Below are 16,903 nucleotides of genomic sequence, written 5' to 3' on the forward strand. Positions count from 1 at the left end.
AGCAGTGGATTGACACTGATTGATTCCATATTGGTGATTGTTTGATCAGATGGAAGGTTTCTAGATAGTTTAAGAGTTGGTGATTAATTGATTTCTCCATTACTTTAGAAAGAGTAGAAGTAAATGCAATGAGACAATAAATGGATGGGAGGAATTTGTCATTTTTTTAAGGAACTGGCTGGTTATGAGGAAATTTCCAAGCAGAAGAAAAAAAAACACCCTTGGAATAAGAAAGTGATAAAAGGCAACACAGAACAGGAGTAAGCTGAGGAGTGGGTTTTGAGAACAAGTGGAGAAATACCATCAGGACCTGGAGCTTTCTTGGCATCAAGATTGATCAAAATACTTTTGACCAAAGACCACAGGAGGCATTGAATGGAGCATGTTGGGGAATGGTGGGAGGTGTTTTACCAAGATCATTAATACATGAGTTGGAAGAAAAATAGGATGCTAGCAGGTCAGTTTTATCTTTGTGTGAAATGGCAATAGACCCATCTGGTTTTGACAAGGGTGGGAACAGAGATGGGCAAAAGTTGCAGCGAATAGTTTTGGCAAGAGACCAGAATGCTTGGCTGCCATTTGGACAAAAACAAGTTTTCTACTCTTAGCCTGTTCAAAATCTAGTTTGGACTGATTAGTAACTGCTTTAGAATTGTGAGCTTTTAGTGTAGGCAGAAAATGAACCTGGAGAATTGGAAAAAAGCCAATTACAATATGCAACATTCTTCTCTTGAACAGCCTTAGCACATTTATTGTAAAGCCAAGGTTTAGATAAAGGATGAGATTTTAAGGTGGAGTGTGGAATAAAGGATTCCATCCCTACAAGAATAATTTCACTGACACGATCTGGACAAACGTTTGCATCAGAGGATTTGAAACAGTAATTCGACCAAGGAAAATAAAAGAATTACCACAGAACATCCCATTTTGCATTCTTGTAATGCCAAACAACACAAGGTTGAAGATGGCCATGAGAGAAAGGCTCCCTTAGAGAAGAGACCATCATCAAATTGTTATTTGAGGTGCTTAGAGGACCACTCACTTTGACCATGTGCTTAGAAGGGTTGTTTATGAGAAAAAGATGAAGTGTATCCTTCATTTACCTACCAGAATCCCAGATTCTGGTATGTAAATGAACAATCTCTGTGGTGAGGTCATTAGTAATTGCGAAAGCCTTAGCATCTCCACCATTTGTGTCCGTGTGACTAGAAAACAGAAGTCAGCTGGAGTTTGAACATTAAAATCACCATGGAAAATTATCCCACTGTTAGGAAAGTTGGACTGGAGAAAGTCAAGTTTCAAAGACAGGAAGTCAGAGTTGCAAGTAGTTAGTGGAGTTGGGAGAATGATAGAGGCAAATGTTGAATTTGGGAGAATGTAATAGAGAAATTTTAAGAGAGAAGCTTGAAAAGAGGAGAATCCAAATGACTACGTCTCTGGCAGGGAATATCAAAACGGATATATGCAGAGGTGTGTACCACCTTTGAACTGAAAGGAATCATACAGAGAATAATTCGGAAAACTGAGATGAGTAGTTGATTCAATCGATAACTGGGATTCTGTCATAAAAAGTACATGGGGTTTGGGAAAATGTAAGTGAAATAGATACCATTGAAATTAGAATTGGGATCACTTATATTTGTGAAATGAACAAAAGTGTTTGGGAGGTTTAGATCTTTTCATCGATAAGTTTGTTCTATTAGTTTGACAATTCATGGTGTATTCAGAAGTAAGAAAAGGTGGCAAGGACATTCTCTATGAAGTAATGAAATTTTTAGATATGGTGTATACATAATATACCCAGCTCCTTGACATAACATGGCCTCAACAATGCCCCAGCATGCACACTATTCAGTCACTATCTGGCAGATTAGAATTAGTAAAATTATACACTTGCTGATCTGTAAACCTCCTAGAGAGTTACCAGTAGATTCTGTCCGGTGGACTCTCTAGCAGCCAGCCTGTGAATACTGATCTAGAGCTGTACCCTCGAAATGTAAGGTAGATTGAATCTCACCATGGTGTCCTACATAACCACAAAAGATATTCGTCATACTGCATGATTTGATAGATGGGGGGGATTTCCGGAGCTTTGCTGTAGAGACTAAACATGGGTTCCACCACTTCAAGCCTCCAATAAGGGAGCCACTCCTTAACTCCTGCTTAAATTGATAAGAATATAAACAATATATATACATTAACAATGGGGTGAATTTGGGAGCTACAAAACAACTGATCAAAATGAGGTAATTTGATTAAATGCTGTGCAAAATTAATTTCAGTGTTCGAAGTAATTTCTGAAACTGTTTATAGAGGGAAATATGCTCTGTTTCCCAAAGAAGATATATGTAGCGTTTCATAAAAATGAACTACATTATAATACATAGTTGAAACAGTGTGTGTATTGTGTAACATATAATTTTCTGTCCAGTATTGAACCAGTGTGATGTAGTTTATAGTTTTGTTGTGTCCTATAGAGAGAAGAAAGTTATATTTAAAATTTGATTTATACAGTTACGTATTCATGTATTGTATTTGTCTGTATTTATAATACATGTTATTGTTTGTTTCTAAATGCTAGTTGGTTATTTCTTTATAAAAATTTGATAACTTTCAGTTTACATCCTTTCCTGTAACACTGTTGAAAACCAATCATTAATATGTTTTAAAATTTTTTTCATGTTTAAAATTGTAAAAAAAAAAAATGCAACCTTTGAATTTTTTGTTTTTTTCTAAGACATTAAATTAATGAATTAAAATGCTTATGGATTACTGCAGGAGTTCTCAATGTTTTTGTTTATTTCCAGTAAAACGATTATATTATAAATTAGTACAGCTCTGTTATTGTTTTATTTGATATATAAATTAAAATTTAATTATTAAAATTAAGTGGTGGATATATTTATTTCTTGCTGAACCCTAGCCCAAACAGAAACATTAATTTTATTTGTGGTTGGGAGATTACACAAATTCATTTTTAATTTTAGGGTGTCACAGTACAAAATTCTCAGGACCTGGTTGCCAAGCAATTGTGACTGAGCGACTTCTCTTTGTGCTTTCACTGCAACTTTCTGAAATCTAGTTTTTTTTTTACGTTCCTCTCTTTAAAAAATCCTTTTGTTTAATAGTAGCTCTTGTATCAAAAGTACTGGTGGAGAGCAAGAAAGGAAAGTAACCTTTCTTTATTTTTCATATATAATAGACTAACTTCTGCTAATTTTGCTTGGTCACTCCAGGCACTGCTCCTGTCTCCCCGTGTCGGGGCCAGTAACCTTGGCAGAAAAGTTCATCTGCCAGGGGCTAAAAGGAGCCAATTTGGAACTCAATATGTTTTTAGAACCCACAAGTTGTTAGACAGAAAATGAGCATGACTCGTCTCAACCAAAGAGGTTAAAAACCATTTCCTCTACGACTGAGTTTCCTGCATTCTTAATAATGCACTCATCATCAGAAAAGCCTCTTAGTAAGCTATCCCCCTTTCTAATCCAAAAACACTTGGAAAGTATCGCAGGGTCTCCCAAGACAGTTAAGAGACTGCAATCAGGGGACTTACTTGTAGAAACTGTCAACAGCAGGCATTCTGAAAAACTCTTACAAATGACAAACTTTGCTAAAATTCCAGTGAAGGTAACTCCCCATGCAACCCTAAATACATCTAAGGGTGTTATATCTAGTTGGGACCTTTTCAATGTGACAGAGGAAGAAATTAAAGAGGAGCTTCAAGAACAAAACATAATTGCTGTCAAACGAATTATGACCAAAAGGGACAATATACTTACACCCACCAGAAATATCATTCTCACTTTTAAAAGTCCGAATCTACCCTCATCAGTAAAAGTAGCATATCTTCTTTGTTGCATTCATCCTTATATTCCTAATCCGTTGAGATGCTATAAATGCCAAAAGTATGACCACTCTTAAATGGCATGTAGAGGGAACCCAGCTTGTTTCAACTGTGAATCCTCCGATCACAGTCAAAATGATTGTTCAGTGAAAGAAATGACCTGTCCCAACTGCAAAGGTAACCATCCTGCTTACTCTAAAACATGAGACAGTATTTAAATTCTATACAGTGGGACCAACTGATGATGTTACCAACAGCAAATTCAAAATGGGAAGCATTCAAAGAACTTATCTTGGAAGCTACTAGGCTTTACATACCAACTAAGAAATATTGTTCAAGGTTTAGGCCTAAATGGATGTCAGATGAACTAATGAGACCTATGGCAGAGAAGAAAAATGCATGGGATACATATAAATTAACACGTGACACAGAAGCCTATGATAGATATAAGTTGATCTGTAACCAAGTTACAAAGGAGGTTAGGCAGGCGAAGGCAGATTACGAGAAATCTTTTGCAAGGGATGCAAAGAAAAACAGCAAAGAGTTCTTTACTTATGTAAACTCTAGAAGGAATGGGATGAATCAGATTGGTCCACTTGATATCGATGGTTCAACTGTTGAAGATCCTGTTCAGGTAGCTAACAAACTAAACGAGTATTTTGCATCTACATTCACACATGAGGAGTTGTTCAGCGAGGGAAATGCCAGAGGTGTAGTAGTAGCAGTGGCATGTGATGCAAGAAAGCAAGTGTATGAGCTTATGCAGCATCAGCCAAAAAAAAAAAAAAAAATCACACCATTCCCTCCAAATGCCTGTCCAGTTCCTCCTTAAATTTATTCAACCCATCAACTTCCACAACGACAGATGTAAGTTTGTTCCAGCAATTAACCACCCACTGGCTAAAGGCAAATTTCTGAACATCTATTCTACATCTGTCCTTTCTTAATTTGAATTTATGCCCCCTTAGATTCGTAATCTGAACAAGTGGAAGGATCCCATCAGAATTCAGCGTGCTGAACCCATTCAAGGCCTTATACACCTCAATCAGATCACCACGCAGGTGCCTAGTCTCCAGCCACTGTAATTTGCAGAACTTAAGCCTCTCTTGATAAGAGGATCCCTTCATTCCCCTCACCAATCTTGTTGCCCTTCTCTGTACACGCTCAAGTAAATCTACATCCTTCCTAAAATGAGGCTTCCAGACCTGTACGCAGTACTCAAGGCGTGGCCTGACCATTGCCTTATACAGAGGGATAATCACCTCCTTCTCCCTGCTAGCAAAATTCCTATATATCATTGACAAAACCCCATGACCTGCCCTGGCAGCCTGTCTGCATTGCTCAGAAAACTTCATATCTGCCTGCACAATTACTCCCAGGTCTTTTTCATTTTCTACCACCTTAAGTGTAGTACCACACAGTTGGTACGTTTCTCTGGGGATACTTCTACCCATATGCAGTACTTTGCATTTGTCAAGGTTAAACTTCAGTTGCCACTTCTTAGCCCATCTGCCCAAATTATCCAGATCCTGTTGCAGTAGCACACTGCCATTATTGTCATTAACAACCCTGCCAACCTTTGTATCATCTGCAAACTTCGACATTAAGCCTGATATACCTTCATCAATATCATTGATAAATATACAAAACAACAGTGGACCTAACACTGATCCCTGTGGGACACCACTAATAACATTAGTCCAAGAAGAGCAGCACCCATTGATTACTACCCTCTGTCTTCTCCCACTTAACCATCCTTTTATCCATTGTAGCAACTTACCCTTAATACCATTCTGCTCCAATTTGTACAGTAGTCTTCCATGCGCAACAGTGTCAAAAGCTTTCCTGAAATCCAAATATATGATATCAAAATTATTTTTTGCATCCAGTTCCTTTGTAACCACATCATAATATCCTATCAAATTTGTCAGACAAGACTTTCCCTTAACAAACCCATGCTGTGTCTGAATTATTGCTGCAGTCTTGTCTAGATGATCCTGCAGTGCATCTTAACTCTGTATTTAATTCTAGTATTTAACTCTGGCAGTAAGCTAGATAATCTTGTAATAACTGAGAGTAAAGTAGAGGAGAAATTGTTGAAGATAAACACAAGAAAGGCACCTGGGGTGGATGGGATCTATCCAGTTATATTAAAGGAGGCAGCAAACGAAGTAAGCAAACCCTTAGCCATAATTATGAGAGCTTCCTTGGACTCAGGGGAGGTACCCATAGACTGGAGATGTGCAAATGTGACCCCAATTCACAAAGGATGATCAAAGGCTGACGCAAGTAATTATAGACCTGTGAGTTTAACTTCTGTTCCAGGAAAATTAATGGAGGCACTGGTTAAAGAAGCACTGCAGGATCATCTAGACAAGACTTCAGTTATAGCTCGGACACAGCAAGGTTTTGTTAAGGGGAAGTCTTGCCTGACCAATTTGATTGGATACTATGATGCAGTCACAAAAGAACTGGATGCAGGGAATAACTTTGATATTATATACTTGGATCTTAGAAAGGCTTTTGATACTGTCGCACATGGAAGACTGCTGCACAAATGGGAGCAGTGTGGCATTGGAGGCAAATTGCTGCTATGGATAAAGGGGTGGTTGAGGGGGAGAAGACAGAGAGTGGTAATCAATGGACACTGCTCATCGTGGACTAATGTTATTAGTGGAGTCCATCAGGGATCAGTGTTGGGTCCATTATTGTTTTCTGTATTTATAAATAATATTGATGATGGTATATATCAAGCTTAATGTCCAAGTTGGTAGGGTTGTTAAGGACACTACTGACGCTATGCTGCTGCAACAGGATCTGGAAAGGTTGAGCAGATGGGCTGAGAGGTGGCAAATGAAGTTTAACATTGACAAATGTAAAGTACTACATATGGGAAACAGCAACCCCAGAGCAATGTATCGACTCTGTGGTACTACACTGACAGTGGTAGAGAATGAAAAGGTCCTGGGGGTAATTGTGCAGGCAGATATGAAGTTCTCTGAGCAGTGCAGACTGGCTGCAAGAGTAGCTCATGGTGTCTTATCAATGATATACAGGAATTTTTCTAGCAGGGGTAAGGAGGTGATTATTTCCTTGTATAAGGCAATGGTCAGGCCACACCTTGAGTACTGTATACAGGTCTGTAGCCTCATTTCAAGAAGGATGTAGAGCTGCTGGAACAAGTACAGAGAAGGCCAACAAGATTAGTGAATGGAACAAAGGGTTGCTCTTACGAAGAAAGGCTTAAGTTTTGCAAATTACAGTGTCTGGAGACTAGGCACCGGGAAGGTGATCTGATTGAGGTGTATAAAGCCTTGAATGGTTTGAGCATGCTCAATTCTGATGGGATTCTGCCTCTTGCTCAGAATAATCACCTGAGAGGGCATAAATTCAAATTGAGGAAAGACAGATGTAGGATAGATGTCCGGAAATTTGTCTTTAGCCAGCGGGTAGTTGGTTGGTGGAACAGACTTCCATCCCTTGTTGTAAGTTGATAGCCTAAATAAATTTAAGGTTCAGCTGGACAGGTATTTCGAACGAACGGAGGGGTGAAGTGGAAGTTTTTTTTTTTTTTTTGGCTGATGCTGCATAAGCTTGCTTTCTTGCGTCATATGCCTCTACTAATGCTAATGTGAGAGGTGGAAAATAGAGAAAAAAATTGTAAAATATAAAGTTGAAAACAAAGTTAGTTATCAGGAAGCAAGAAAATTAATTGCACCCAGTATTCCTAACTGTACCTATGCCAGTATTGCAAAACAGTATCAGACAATAGCCATGCAAACTGATGTTACCGTTCCATCTAACGTATCAATCTCCGACTGGGCTTGAGCTGTCCTCTCTCAGCAAAAGTCCAATACCCTGAAGCACTCATACCAAGCAAGTAATATGCCTCTTATGATTCCAGTAAAATCTCCTCCTCTGCCAGTGATTGCTTCTACTTCAAATAATCCTAGTTCGTCTTCAAAAAAGATTATTCAGGACACATCGATGGATCCAGAGTGTTCATCCAAACAGGAACATCCGATTCTGGAAATATTTGTAGAAGAATAAGATATGGACACAGGTCGCTCTACCTGTACAAAAAGAGACAAACCAAAGCCAGAATGCCATAAGACTGCTACGTCAGGTACAGCTTCTTCGAAATTCAAATAATGCCATATATTTTACAGTGGAATTGTAGAGGCTTTCGTGGCAATATTGATGACATTCAGTACTTAATTAGACGCTACTCTCCAGTGGGTTTCTGTCTGCAGGAAACCTATTTAACTAATCAGATTTCTGTATCCATAAAAACTTACTCAATCTATCAAAGAGATCGGAATACAACTGATTCTGCTCGTGGTGGTGTAGCTATTTTGATTAACTCAAAGATCCCTGCTAGCCAAATCATTCTCCAAACCCAAATTGAAGCCGTTGCTGTGTGTCTGATTACTCAGATTGCGTTTACACTAGTCTCAGTCTGTCTCCCACCAAATTATACCTACTCTTATAATCTTGAAGAACTTCTAAAACAGCTACCCTCCCCTGTTGTTTGCTTGCTAGGGGATTTCAATGGCCACCATCCTTTATGGGGATCTTCTAAATTAGATAGACAAGGCCGACTGATTGAAACTCTACTAGATAAACAAAATCTCACCATTTTTAATAGTGGTGCACACACTCATATACAGTTACCTACTGGACAGACTTCTGCAATTGAACTCTCAATTTGTTCCCCGATACTGTTTCCAGTCATTCAATGGTCCGCTATGGATGATTCCATGGGCAGTAACCATTTTCCCATTGTTTGTGACTTGCTCACTACACAACCACCATTTGACCAACCCTGCAGGAAATGGAAATTTTCTAAAGCCAAATGGGTCAAATTTCAATCAGCAATCACTCTGGACAAAGAAACTATTCAACTACAGCCTATCGATAAAGTAACTGATTATATCACATCCCCTCTTTTAATTGCAGCTAAATACTCAATTCCATTATCAAATCCCCCAACCTGACGGCACTTCAACTACTGGTGGAATGAAGAGTGCACAAAAGCAAAGAAGAAAAAAAATAAAGCATTCAATTTATTTTGTAGATTTCCAATGACAGCTAATTTAATTAGCTACAAGAAGCTAAGAGCAAAAGCCGTGGTTCATTCAAAGGCAAGCCAAGAAAGATTCTTGGATTCGGTTTGCATGTACTATCAACAGAAATACCGACTTCAGCTTAATATGGAAGAAAATTAGGCAGCTTTCTTGGAAGTTTCCAATCATCCTTTCCTCCATTCTTTCCTGCAATGGGCAAGAACTCTCTGCTGCTCTAGATATAGTGATTGCCTTGGGCAAAACCTTTGCCCAAGTCTCAGCTGCATCAAACTACACTCCCAATTTCCAAAAATTAAGACCACCACCGAACAGAGACCCATCAACTTTAGAACCTCACTATCACTTCCATATAATCAGCCTCTTGAATATTGTGAACTTTTACAAGCCATCAGAACAACACAAAACGATCTGGTTAAAGTCTTCTTTAACTGGATCTTCCTGGAAAATATTTATCCAACCTCTTGGCACCATGCTACAGTTTTGGCATTTTTGAAACTTGGAAAAGATCCTTCCAGTCCTAATAGTTACAGGCCAATCTCTCTCTCTGTCAAGTTGCCTTGGTAAAATTCTTGAAAAAATGATCCACAATCGACTCACCTGGATCACTGAAACTGAACATGGCTTTCGCAAAAATAGGTCCTCCCTAAATCTAATGATCAAGGCCGAAATTCTACCTGGCGGTATGGCATTCTCAGTGACCTACATAATCTTGGTCTACGAGGCAACCTGCCTATATTTATTAGGAACTTCCTCCAGAACTGCTCTTTCCATGTTCGATACCAAAATTCCTTTTCTTATACATTCTTGCAGGAAGGAGGAGTACCACAGGGGTCGGTATTGAGCGCAACCCTATTTGCCCTTAGAATTGATTCCATTACAAAAGAACTTCCAAATACTGTGGAAGCCTATCTTTATGCTGATGATTTCTCTATTTCTTGCCATTCTCAGAGCATGAGATCTATTGAATGGCAATTGCAAATGTCCCTCAATCAAGTACAAAAATGGGCTGAGTTCAATGGATATCGTCTTTCCTATCAGAAAACAGTTGCGATCCACTTTTGCAATCAGCGTAAATTACATATAGACCCTGAACTTCGGATATCAAATTCCACCATCCTGATTACCAACAATATTAGATTCTTGGGATTTTGGGATTGATACTGAACAGCAAGTTAAACTTCTTTGAATACATTAAAGTAATACGTAATACCTGTCTAAAAAAGCTAAACACGCTAAGAGCTCTATCTGCCCTGTCTTGGGGAGCAGATCGTACAACTTTGCTTCTCTTATATAGAGCACTGATTAGATCCTGTTTGGATTACGGTGCCCCAGTATATGATTCTTCCCGAAAGAGTGTATTGCGCTGGCTCGATCCTGTACAACACAATGCGCTGCGGATTGCTCTTGGTGTTTATAGGACATCTCCAACCTATAGTCTATATATTGAAGCCCATGAGCCCCCTCTGTACCTCCACAGAAAAATGTTAATACTTAAATATGCAGTCAGAATACAAAACTGTTCTTCACACCCCATTCAGCCATATCTCTTTAATCCACCATTTCACAAGCTCTATAGAAATAAACCGAATAAAATACGACCAGCAGGCCTACGGCTCCTTGAAATATCACAAAATTGGAATGTTCCTCTCCACAGTAGGCAGCAGATAAAGAATTATTCTCACCCACCATGGACCCACTTTCCTCAACCGACCTGCGATAATTATTTTCTTCGATGGGGAAAGAATCGTCTACCGACTCTAAATGTGCAACAACTCCTGGCTAGCCATGGAGTTGTTGCACAACCATCAGTATATATATACTGATGGTTCCAAATCTGATTCAACTGTTGGAACAGCAGCAGTGTTTCCTTCTGCTATCATATCAGCTTTTCTTCCACCCAAGTACAGCCAGGCCTCGCATAACGCGAGTTCGATTAATGCATTTTTCAGTTACCTCTAGTTGAAAAAATTATACCACTTCACTTTACACGATGCAAATTTCCAGTTAACGCGATCTCTTTTTTTTTTATGCGATAGTTGAAAAAGATTTGAAAGGAAGAAGACGTGTTACTTGTTTGTCTCCCGCTAATAAAGTCAATGCAGACTTGCATTTAAAAATTGAAATTTTTAAATGAGCCAAATGAAAATGTTACTGCGAAGGAGATAACAGTAAAAGGATTAGATGAAATCTTTCGTATTGCAGAGAACCTCAAACAAAAGGTTTTGAGGTTCTCTGCGATATTTATTTCACCAGGGCCCAGAGAAGATTGTTGTTGGCTGTCGGAAATTAATTGATAAAAAGAGAGAGAGAGAGAGAGAGAGAGAGAGAGAGAGAGAGAGAGAGTCAACGCTGTTCAAATATTTCCACAACAGTAATTTCTTCATTGTGTATTTTATGTCAGAGTTTCCCAAACTTTCTCGGTTCGTGGCGCCCTTAGTGTCTCGGTAATTTTTTCTTGGCGCACCTAGACCAAAAGAAATACCTAACAGTTCCGTTTATTAAGTAGTTAGGTCCAAACAACTTAATAAGAAATGTTGCAACTGTGAACTACCTCGAGCTAATAGTTCGCGCGGTGTCTGGCAGATGTCGAGTATCGTTGTGTTTCCCTCGAAAGTTTAAAATATTCCACGCGCACAGTTTGGGAACCGCTGTTTTATGCAATAAACAGTTAATTCTATAATTATTTTCATTATCTTTTACATTGTGTACAGTTAAAAAGTTTTAAAATTCTTCGTGGACATTCCAGAAGGTCAAGGACCAATTATAATTTTCTCTATTGATTATAATATTCGATTAACGCGTTTCCGTTTTGCGCAATGCACTCGCGGGACGAAGTAATCGCGTTAATCAAGGCCAGCCTGTACAGCAGAATTATATGCAATACAATTAGCTCTAGAAATTTGACTCTTCACCCATCTGCAAAATATTTAGTTTACACTGACTCTCTCTGCTCAATTAGAGCAGTGCAGAATCCCTCTCATAAGGATCACCCTGTTTTAAATCAAATGAGGAATTTGCTGTTGAAAATTGAAGATCGTCAGCAGCGAGTGAACTTTTGCTGGATTCGAGTGCATGCAGGCATTAAAGGGAATGAGCTGACTGATATTTCTGCCTAAAAAGCCATCATCCTTAGACTTAACTTCTGTCTTTATTCCAGTTTCTGATTATAATATTATAATTCAAACAGCATACCATGCACAGTGGACTATGGCATAAACAAACAAATAATAAACTTTTCCAGTTGAAAAAGGTACCCAAAATTTTGGCACTCGTGCATTCAGGCAGTTTGGCGAGAAGTGGTACTCGCAAGGATTAGAATAGGTCATACTCATTTGACTCACCTCCATCTATTCACAGGCAGTGATCCTCCTCAGTGTTCACAGTGCTCTGAGCATCTGACAGTCAAACATATTTTGATTGATTGTCCACATTATCGACAACATCGAATTTCAATATTTCATTATCTGGCTAATCTCAGAGAACGAATAACATTAAATGATATCATTGGTGAAAACGCAAATATTAATGAACTTTTCTGTTATTTGAAACAAATAGGAATATTTGAACGACTATGATTAGTTTCTGACATGAAATGAGATTGAACTGTCTTCATATTATTTATTATTTTTTTTTTTTTTTCAACATGCCTATGAATAGGCGCAATATAGCCACAGCAGCTTGTGCACCAGTAAACACCCCCCCCCCATACTCACAAAATTCTCAGATTAAGAGTTTTTATTGCTCAACATGCAATTTTTATTTTGAGAGAATTTTATATAATATTTTTGTTTACAAGGTAATGAAGAAGATGATGATGATGATGATGAAAAAGATGTTGATGGTGACGAAAGTGAAGATGAGGATGAAGATGGGGAAGGTAATTTAGAGAATTTTAAATTATTTCACATGGGTATTTAAAAAACACTTTATTGCAATATATGCAAATGTTTATAGTTTTTTTTACTGAATTTGTGTATATTATTCCTAGAACAAGTTTCTGTTACATTTAACCCTTCGATGACTGATATCATATGCCATATGTACAGAGTGACTGAAATTTAAAGATAGAAATATTTATTAAAGTGACATCAGTCAAAATTGTAGTTTTCCTCCATTATTGATTGTTTGTTATTAAAGATTACACTTTGATATATTTTCCCTTAAAACACTCAATGTGTTAAAAGTCTCATTACTTGCCTCAGTTCCTTCAAAACAATTTACTAATGTGTCCATTGCTCCTTGAGCTTGTGAGGTTGTTGGCACTGATTTTGATTCACTTTAAATTGTCATCATATCATCGTCTTTGTTGAGCACATCTACAATGTCACTCTCTCTGTAGAAAGACCACTAATTAATAAGTTGTCATCACATCGTACAAATTCATCGATGTTATTCGTATTACAACCTACAACGTTGTTGTGTAGCAACCATTCAGATAATGATAAGTTGTTTTTTTCGTTTCCATCGTCATTTACAATTGAAATATCATTTGAATTTAATTTCGATTTCTTGAAGCGATTCGATATGGTTGTCAAAGTAACGTTGTTCCACACATCATTCAATAAATTTATAACATCCAATATCGATATAGACTCGGTAAGTTTCTGTTTTCTTTGACTGATCAGATGTAGAACTAGAAATCTTATAAAATCCTTTCAAACTCTTGATTACACCTATGTCCATTGGTTGTAAAATTGACGTCATATTGGAAGGCAAAAACACTAGCTTAATGTTGGACAAATTTTGAATCTGAGGATGTGCAGGACAGTTATCAACTAACAATAAAATTTTTCTTCTTTTTGAATAGCTCCTTATTCCAATCATTTACATTTGCCAAAAAATATCTGAAGTCATCCAAGCTTTCTTGTTTGCAGTGCAATCCACAGGAATTTTCCTTTCATTTTTGAAACACCAAGGGTTTTAACGATTTTCCGATAAACAGTTTTTTTTATCAGTACCGGTCATATTTGCACATATGAGCACTGTCAAGCAAGCCTTTGATTTTTTTTCACTGACACATTTTTCCCCTTTGAATTTAAATGTATTGTCAGGTGTCAAATTATAAAAAAGTCCTGTTTCGTCAGCGTAGTAGTAGTAATAATAGAGGCGTGTGATGCAAGAAAACAAGTGTATGACCTTATGTAGCATCAGCCAAAAAAAAAAAAAAAAAAAACGATTTCACACTACCATTCCCTCTAAAAGTTTGTCCAGTTCCTATTTAAGCTATCAACTTCCACAACGACAGATGAGAGTTTGTTCCAGTAATTAACCACCCGCTGGCTAAAGGCAAATTTCCGAACAACTGTCTTTCCTCATTTTGAATTTATGCCCCCCCTCGGGTTCATAAGCTGAGCAAGCGGAAGAATCCCATCAGAATTCAGACCTCAACCCATTCAAAGCCTTATGCACCTCAATCAGATCACCTCGCAGGTGCCTAGTCTCCAGCCCCTGCAATTTGCAGACTTAAGCCTTTCTTAGTAAGAGAACCCCTTCGTTCCCCTCACCAATCTTGTTGCCCTTCTCTGTACTTGCTATAGCAATTGTATATCCTTCCTAAAATGAAGCCTCCAGACACAGTACTCAAGGTGTGGCCTGACCATTGCCTTATACAAAGGTATAATCACCTCCTTTTCTCTGCTAGCAAAATTCCTGTATATCATTGAGAATACTCTATGACCTGATCTGGCAGCCTGTCTGCATTGCTCAGAAGAAAACTTCATATCTGACTGCACAATTGCTCCCAGGTCTTTTTCATTTTCTACCACCCTAAGTGTAGTACCACACAGTTAGTACGTTTCTCTTGGGTTATTGCTACCCATATGCAGTACTTTGCATTTGTCAATGTTAAACTTCAGTTGCCACTTCTCAGCCCATCTGCCCAAGTTTTCTTGATCCTGTTGCAGTAGCACAACTGCTGTAAATGTCTTCATCATTGAAATCTTTCCTGATTTCTGCTCAAACACGGTCAGTCCATTCATTTGCCATTATTGATCTGCAGATCGAGATTCTGCACTAATTTTTGCATAAACGATGTTATGTCGGTTTTTAAATCGATCCAGCAACTGTTGTTACACACAAAATTATCACGTCCAAATTGTTTAGCAAATTTTTCCACTTGAGCCTTCAAGATCGGACCGTCTGTTGAAAATCCAGCACTTCTTTGTGACTAAACTTCTTCCCTTGTAATTTGAATTTATAGCTCCCAATTCTGGAATTCTTTATAACAATAGAAATTCTGCTTTCATTTATTTTACTACCCCCTCTCAGGGTCCTATAAACCTCAGTCGGGGCCCCTTCAAGGTGCCTTTTTGCCAAGTTTTTTATCCCACATGATAGAAGTCTTACCCTGTATGGTCTGTGTTGACGATGTCACTTGTTATTGGACCATTTCAAAAAGCTTGGTCTTTTTTCTGATGAGGTCTCCATACATGGATACAGTATTCCAGTTGCGATATTACAGTTGCCTTATGCAATGGGATTATGACCTCCATATTCCAATAGGTTATTGTTCAATAAATCATCAAGAGAACACCATGGGCTTTCCTGACCACATGTTTACACTGCTCAGAACACTTCATATCTGCAATTATCGTAACTCCCAGATCCTTTTCCATCTCTGCTGTTTTTAATTTAACTCCACCAAGTGTACTGTTCGTTTTGTGATTACTATTCCCCAAGTGCATTTTACCTTGCATTTTACTGCATTAAAACACAGCTGCCACTTTTTGACCATTCTTGAAGCTTGTCAAGTCATCCTGAAGAAGCACTGTTTGGCACTGATCATTAATGATCTTTCAATCTTTACGTCGTCTGCAAATTTTGACATCACACCCTCTATCCCTTCATCAAAGTTGTTTACGAACATCATTAACAACAGCAATCCAAGAACTAGTCCCTGGGTGACCCCATTTTTGACTTTACACCAGTCTGTAGGTCTTATATCCATTAATCACAACCCTCTGCCTTTTGCTCTGCAACTATCCAGTGATCTATCTTAGAATCTTTCCAGTAATCGATGTTCCAGCTTATATAGTAACCTCTCATGAGGGACTAAGTCAAATGCCTTGCTAAATTCCAAATAAACTATATTAAAATTATTCTTTACATCTAGCTCATGAGTAACTGTGCCAAAATAGCTTACCAGGTTAGTTAAACATGATTTTCTCTTAACAAAATCATGTTGTGTGCTCTTCAGAATGTATATATGTGTCCCTGGATTGTGCTCTTAGTTATTGCTTCCAAAATTTTCCCTTTCACTGAAGTCATACTAATTGGTGTGTAGTTACTGACTTCTCTCTTAGAACCACCTTTATATAGTCATGACATGTTGGTGCATCTCCACTCCAATGGAATCTCTCCTGAGTCCGGTGCTGCCCCATAATTAACCTCAATGGTTCAATAAACTCTCTGATTGCCTCCCTCAAAATTACTGGGTATATGTCTCAACTCCAGTAGGCTTATTTGCCTTTAGGCTCAAAATTTTTTCTAATCAACAATCGTGTAATTTCAGAATCACTAATTTCGTATGTCAGCCTCACTCGCACACCTTTCCTCAGTGTGAAGGATTTTTCATTGGTAAAGATCAATGCAAAGTGCCTATTCAGTTCATCAGCAACATCATCTGGGTTATCCAATACTTTCTCATATTTCATATTCATATTTCTTCTTTGTATTCATATACATGAAAAGCACCTTTTCCCCATTCTTTGCTGTCTTAGTCAGTGCTTTCTCATACTCAGCCTTGGTCTTCCTAACCTTATATGTGATACTATTACAGATCAACTTGTAGCTATTTTAGTCTTCAGTACTTTTCCTTGCTCTGTAACTTTCCCATGCTGTCTTTTCTGCTCTATTAGATTGGCAAGCTCCACATTCATCTGTCTCAGCATCCTTCTTATGCTACATTTTCTTAATGGTATATATACATTTATGGCTTCTGTGAGTATTGCTTTAAAGGTATTTATAATTACAT

The 16,903-nt window shown here is 38.0% G+C and overlaps 1 protein-coding gene across 2 annotated transcripts in view; it reads left to right on the top strand.

The window, feature by feature from the left end:
- The window catches only part of LOC150074916 (acidic leucine-rich nuclear phosphoprotein 32 family member D-like), a 159,302-nt gene that overhangs the window by 104,941 nt on the left and 37,458 nt on the right, over positions 1 to 16,903 (top strand). For both annotated transcript variants that reach the window (XM_090389394.1, XM_090389393.1), the window contains exon 5: positions 12,728 to 12,808. In XM_090389394.1, the coding sequence (XP_090245520.1) occupies positions 12,728 to 12,808 (81 nt within the window). The remainder of the gene's footprint in view (positions 1 to 12,727; positions 12,809 to 16,903) is intronic.

Source organism: Mastigoproctus giganteus, unplaced genomic scaffold (assembly GCF_048544385.1).
Source record: "Mastigoproctus giganteus isolate SK-2022 unplaced genomic scaffold, ASM4854438v1 scaffold_15, whole genome shotgun sequence".
Classification (NCBI taxonomy): domain Eukaryota; kingdom Metazoa; phylum Arthropoda; class Arachnida; order Uropygi; family Thelyphonidae; genus Mastigoproctus; species Mastigoproctus giganteus.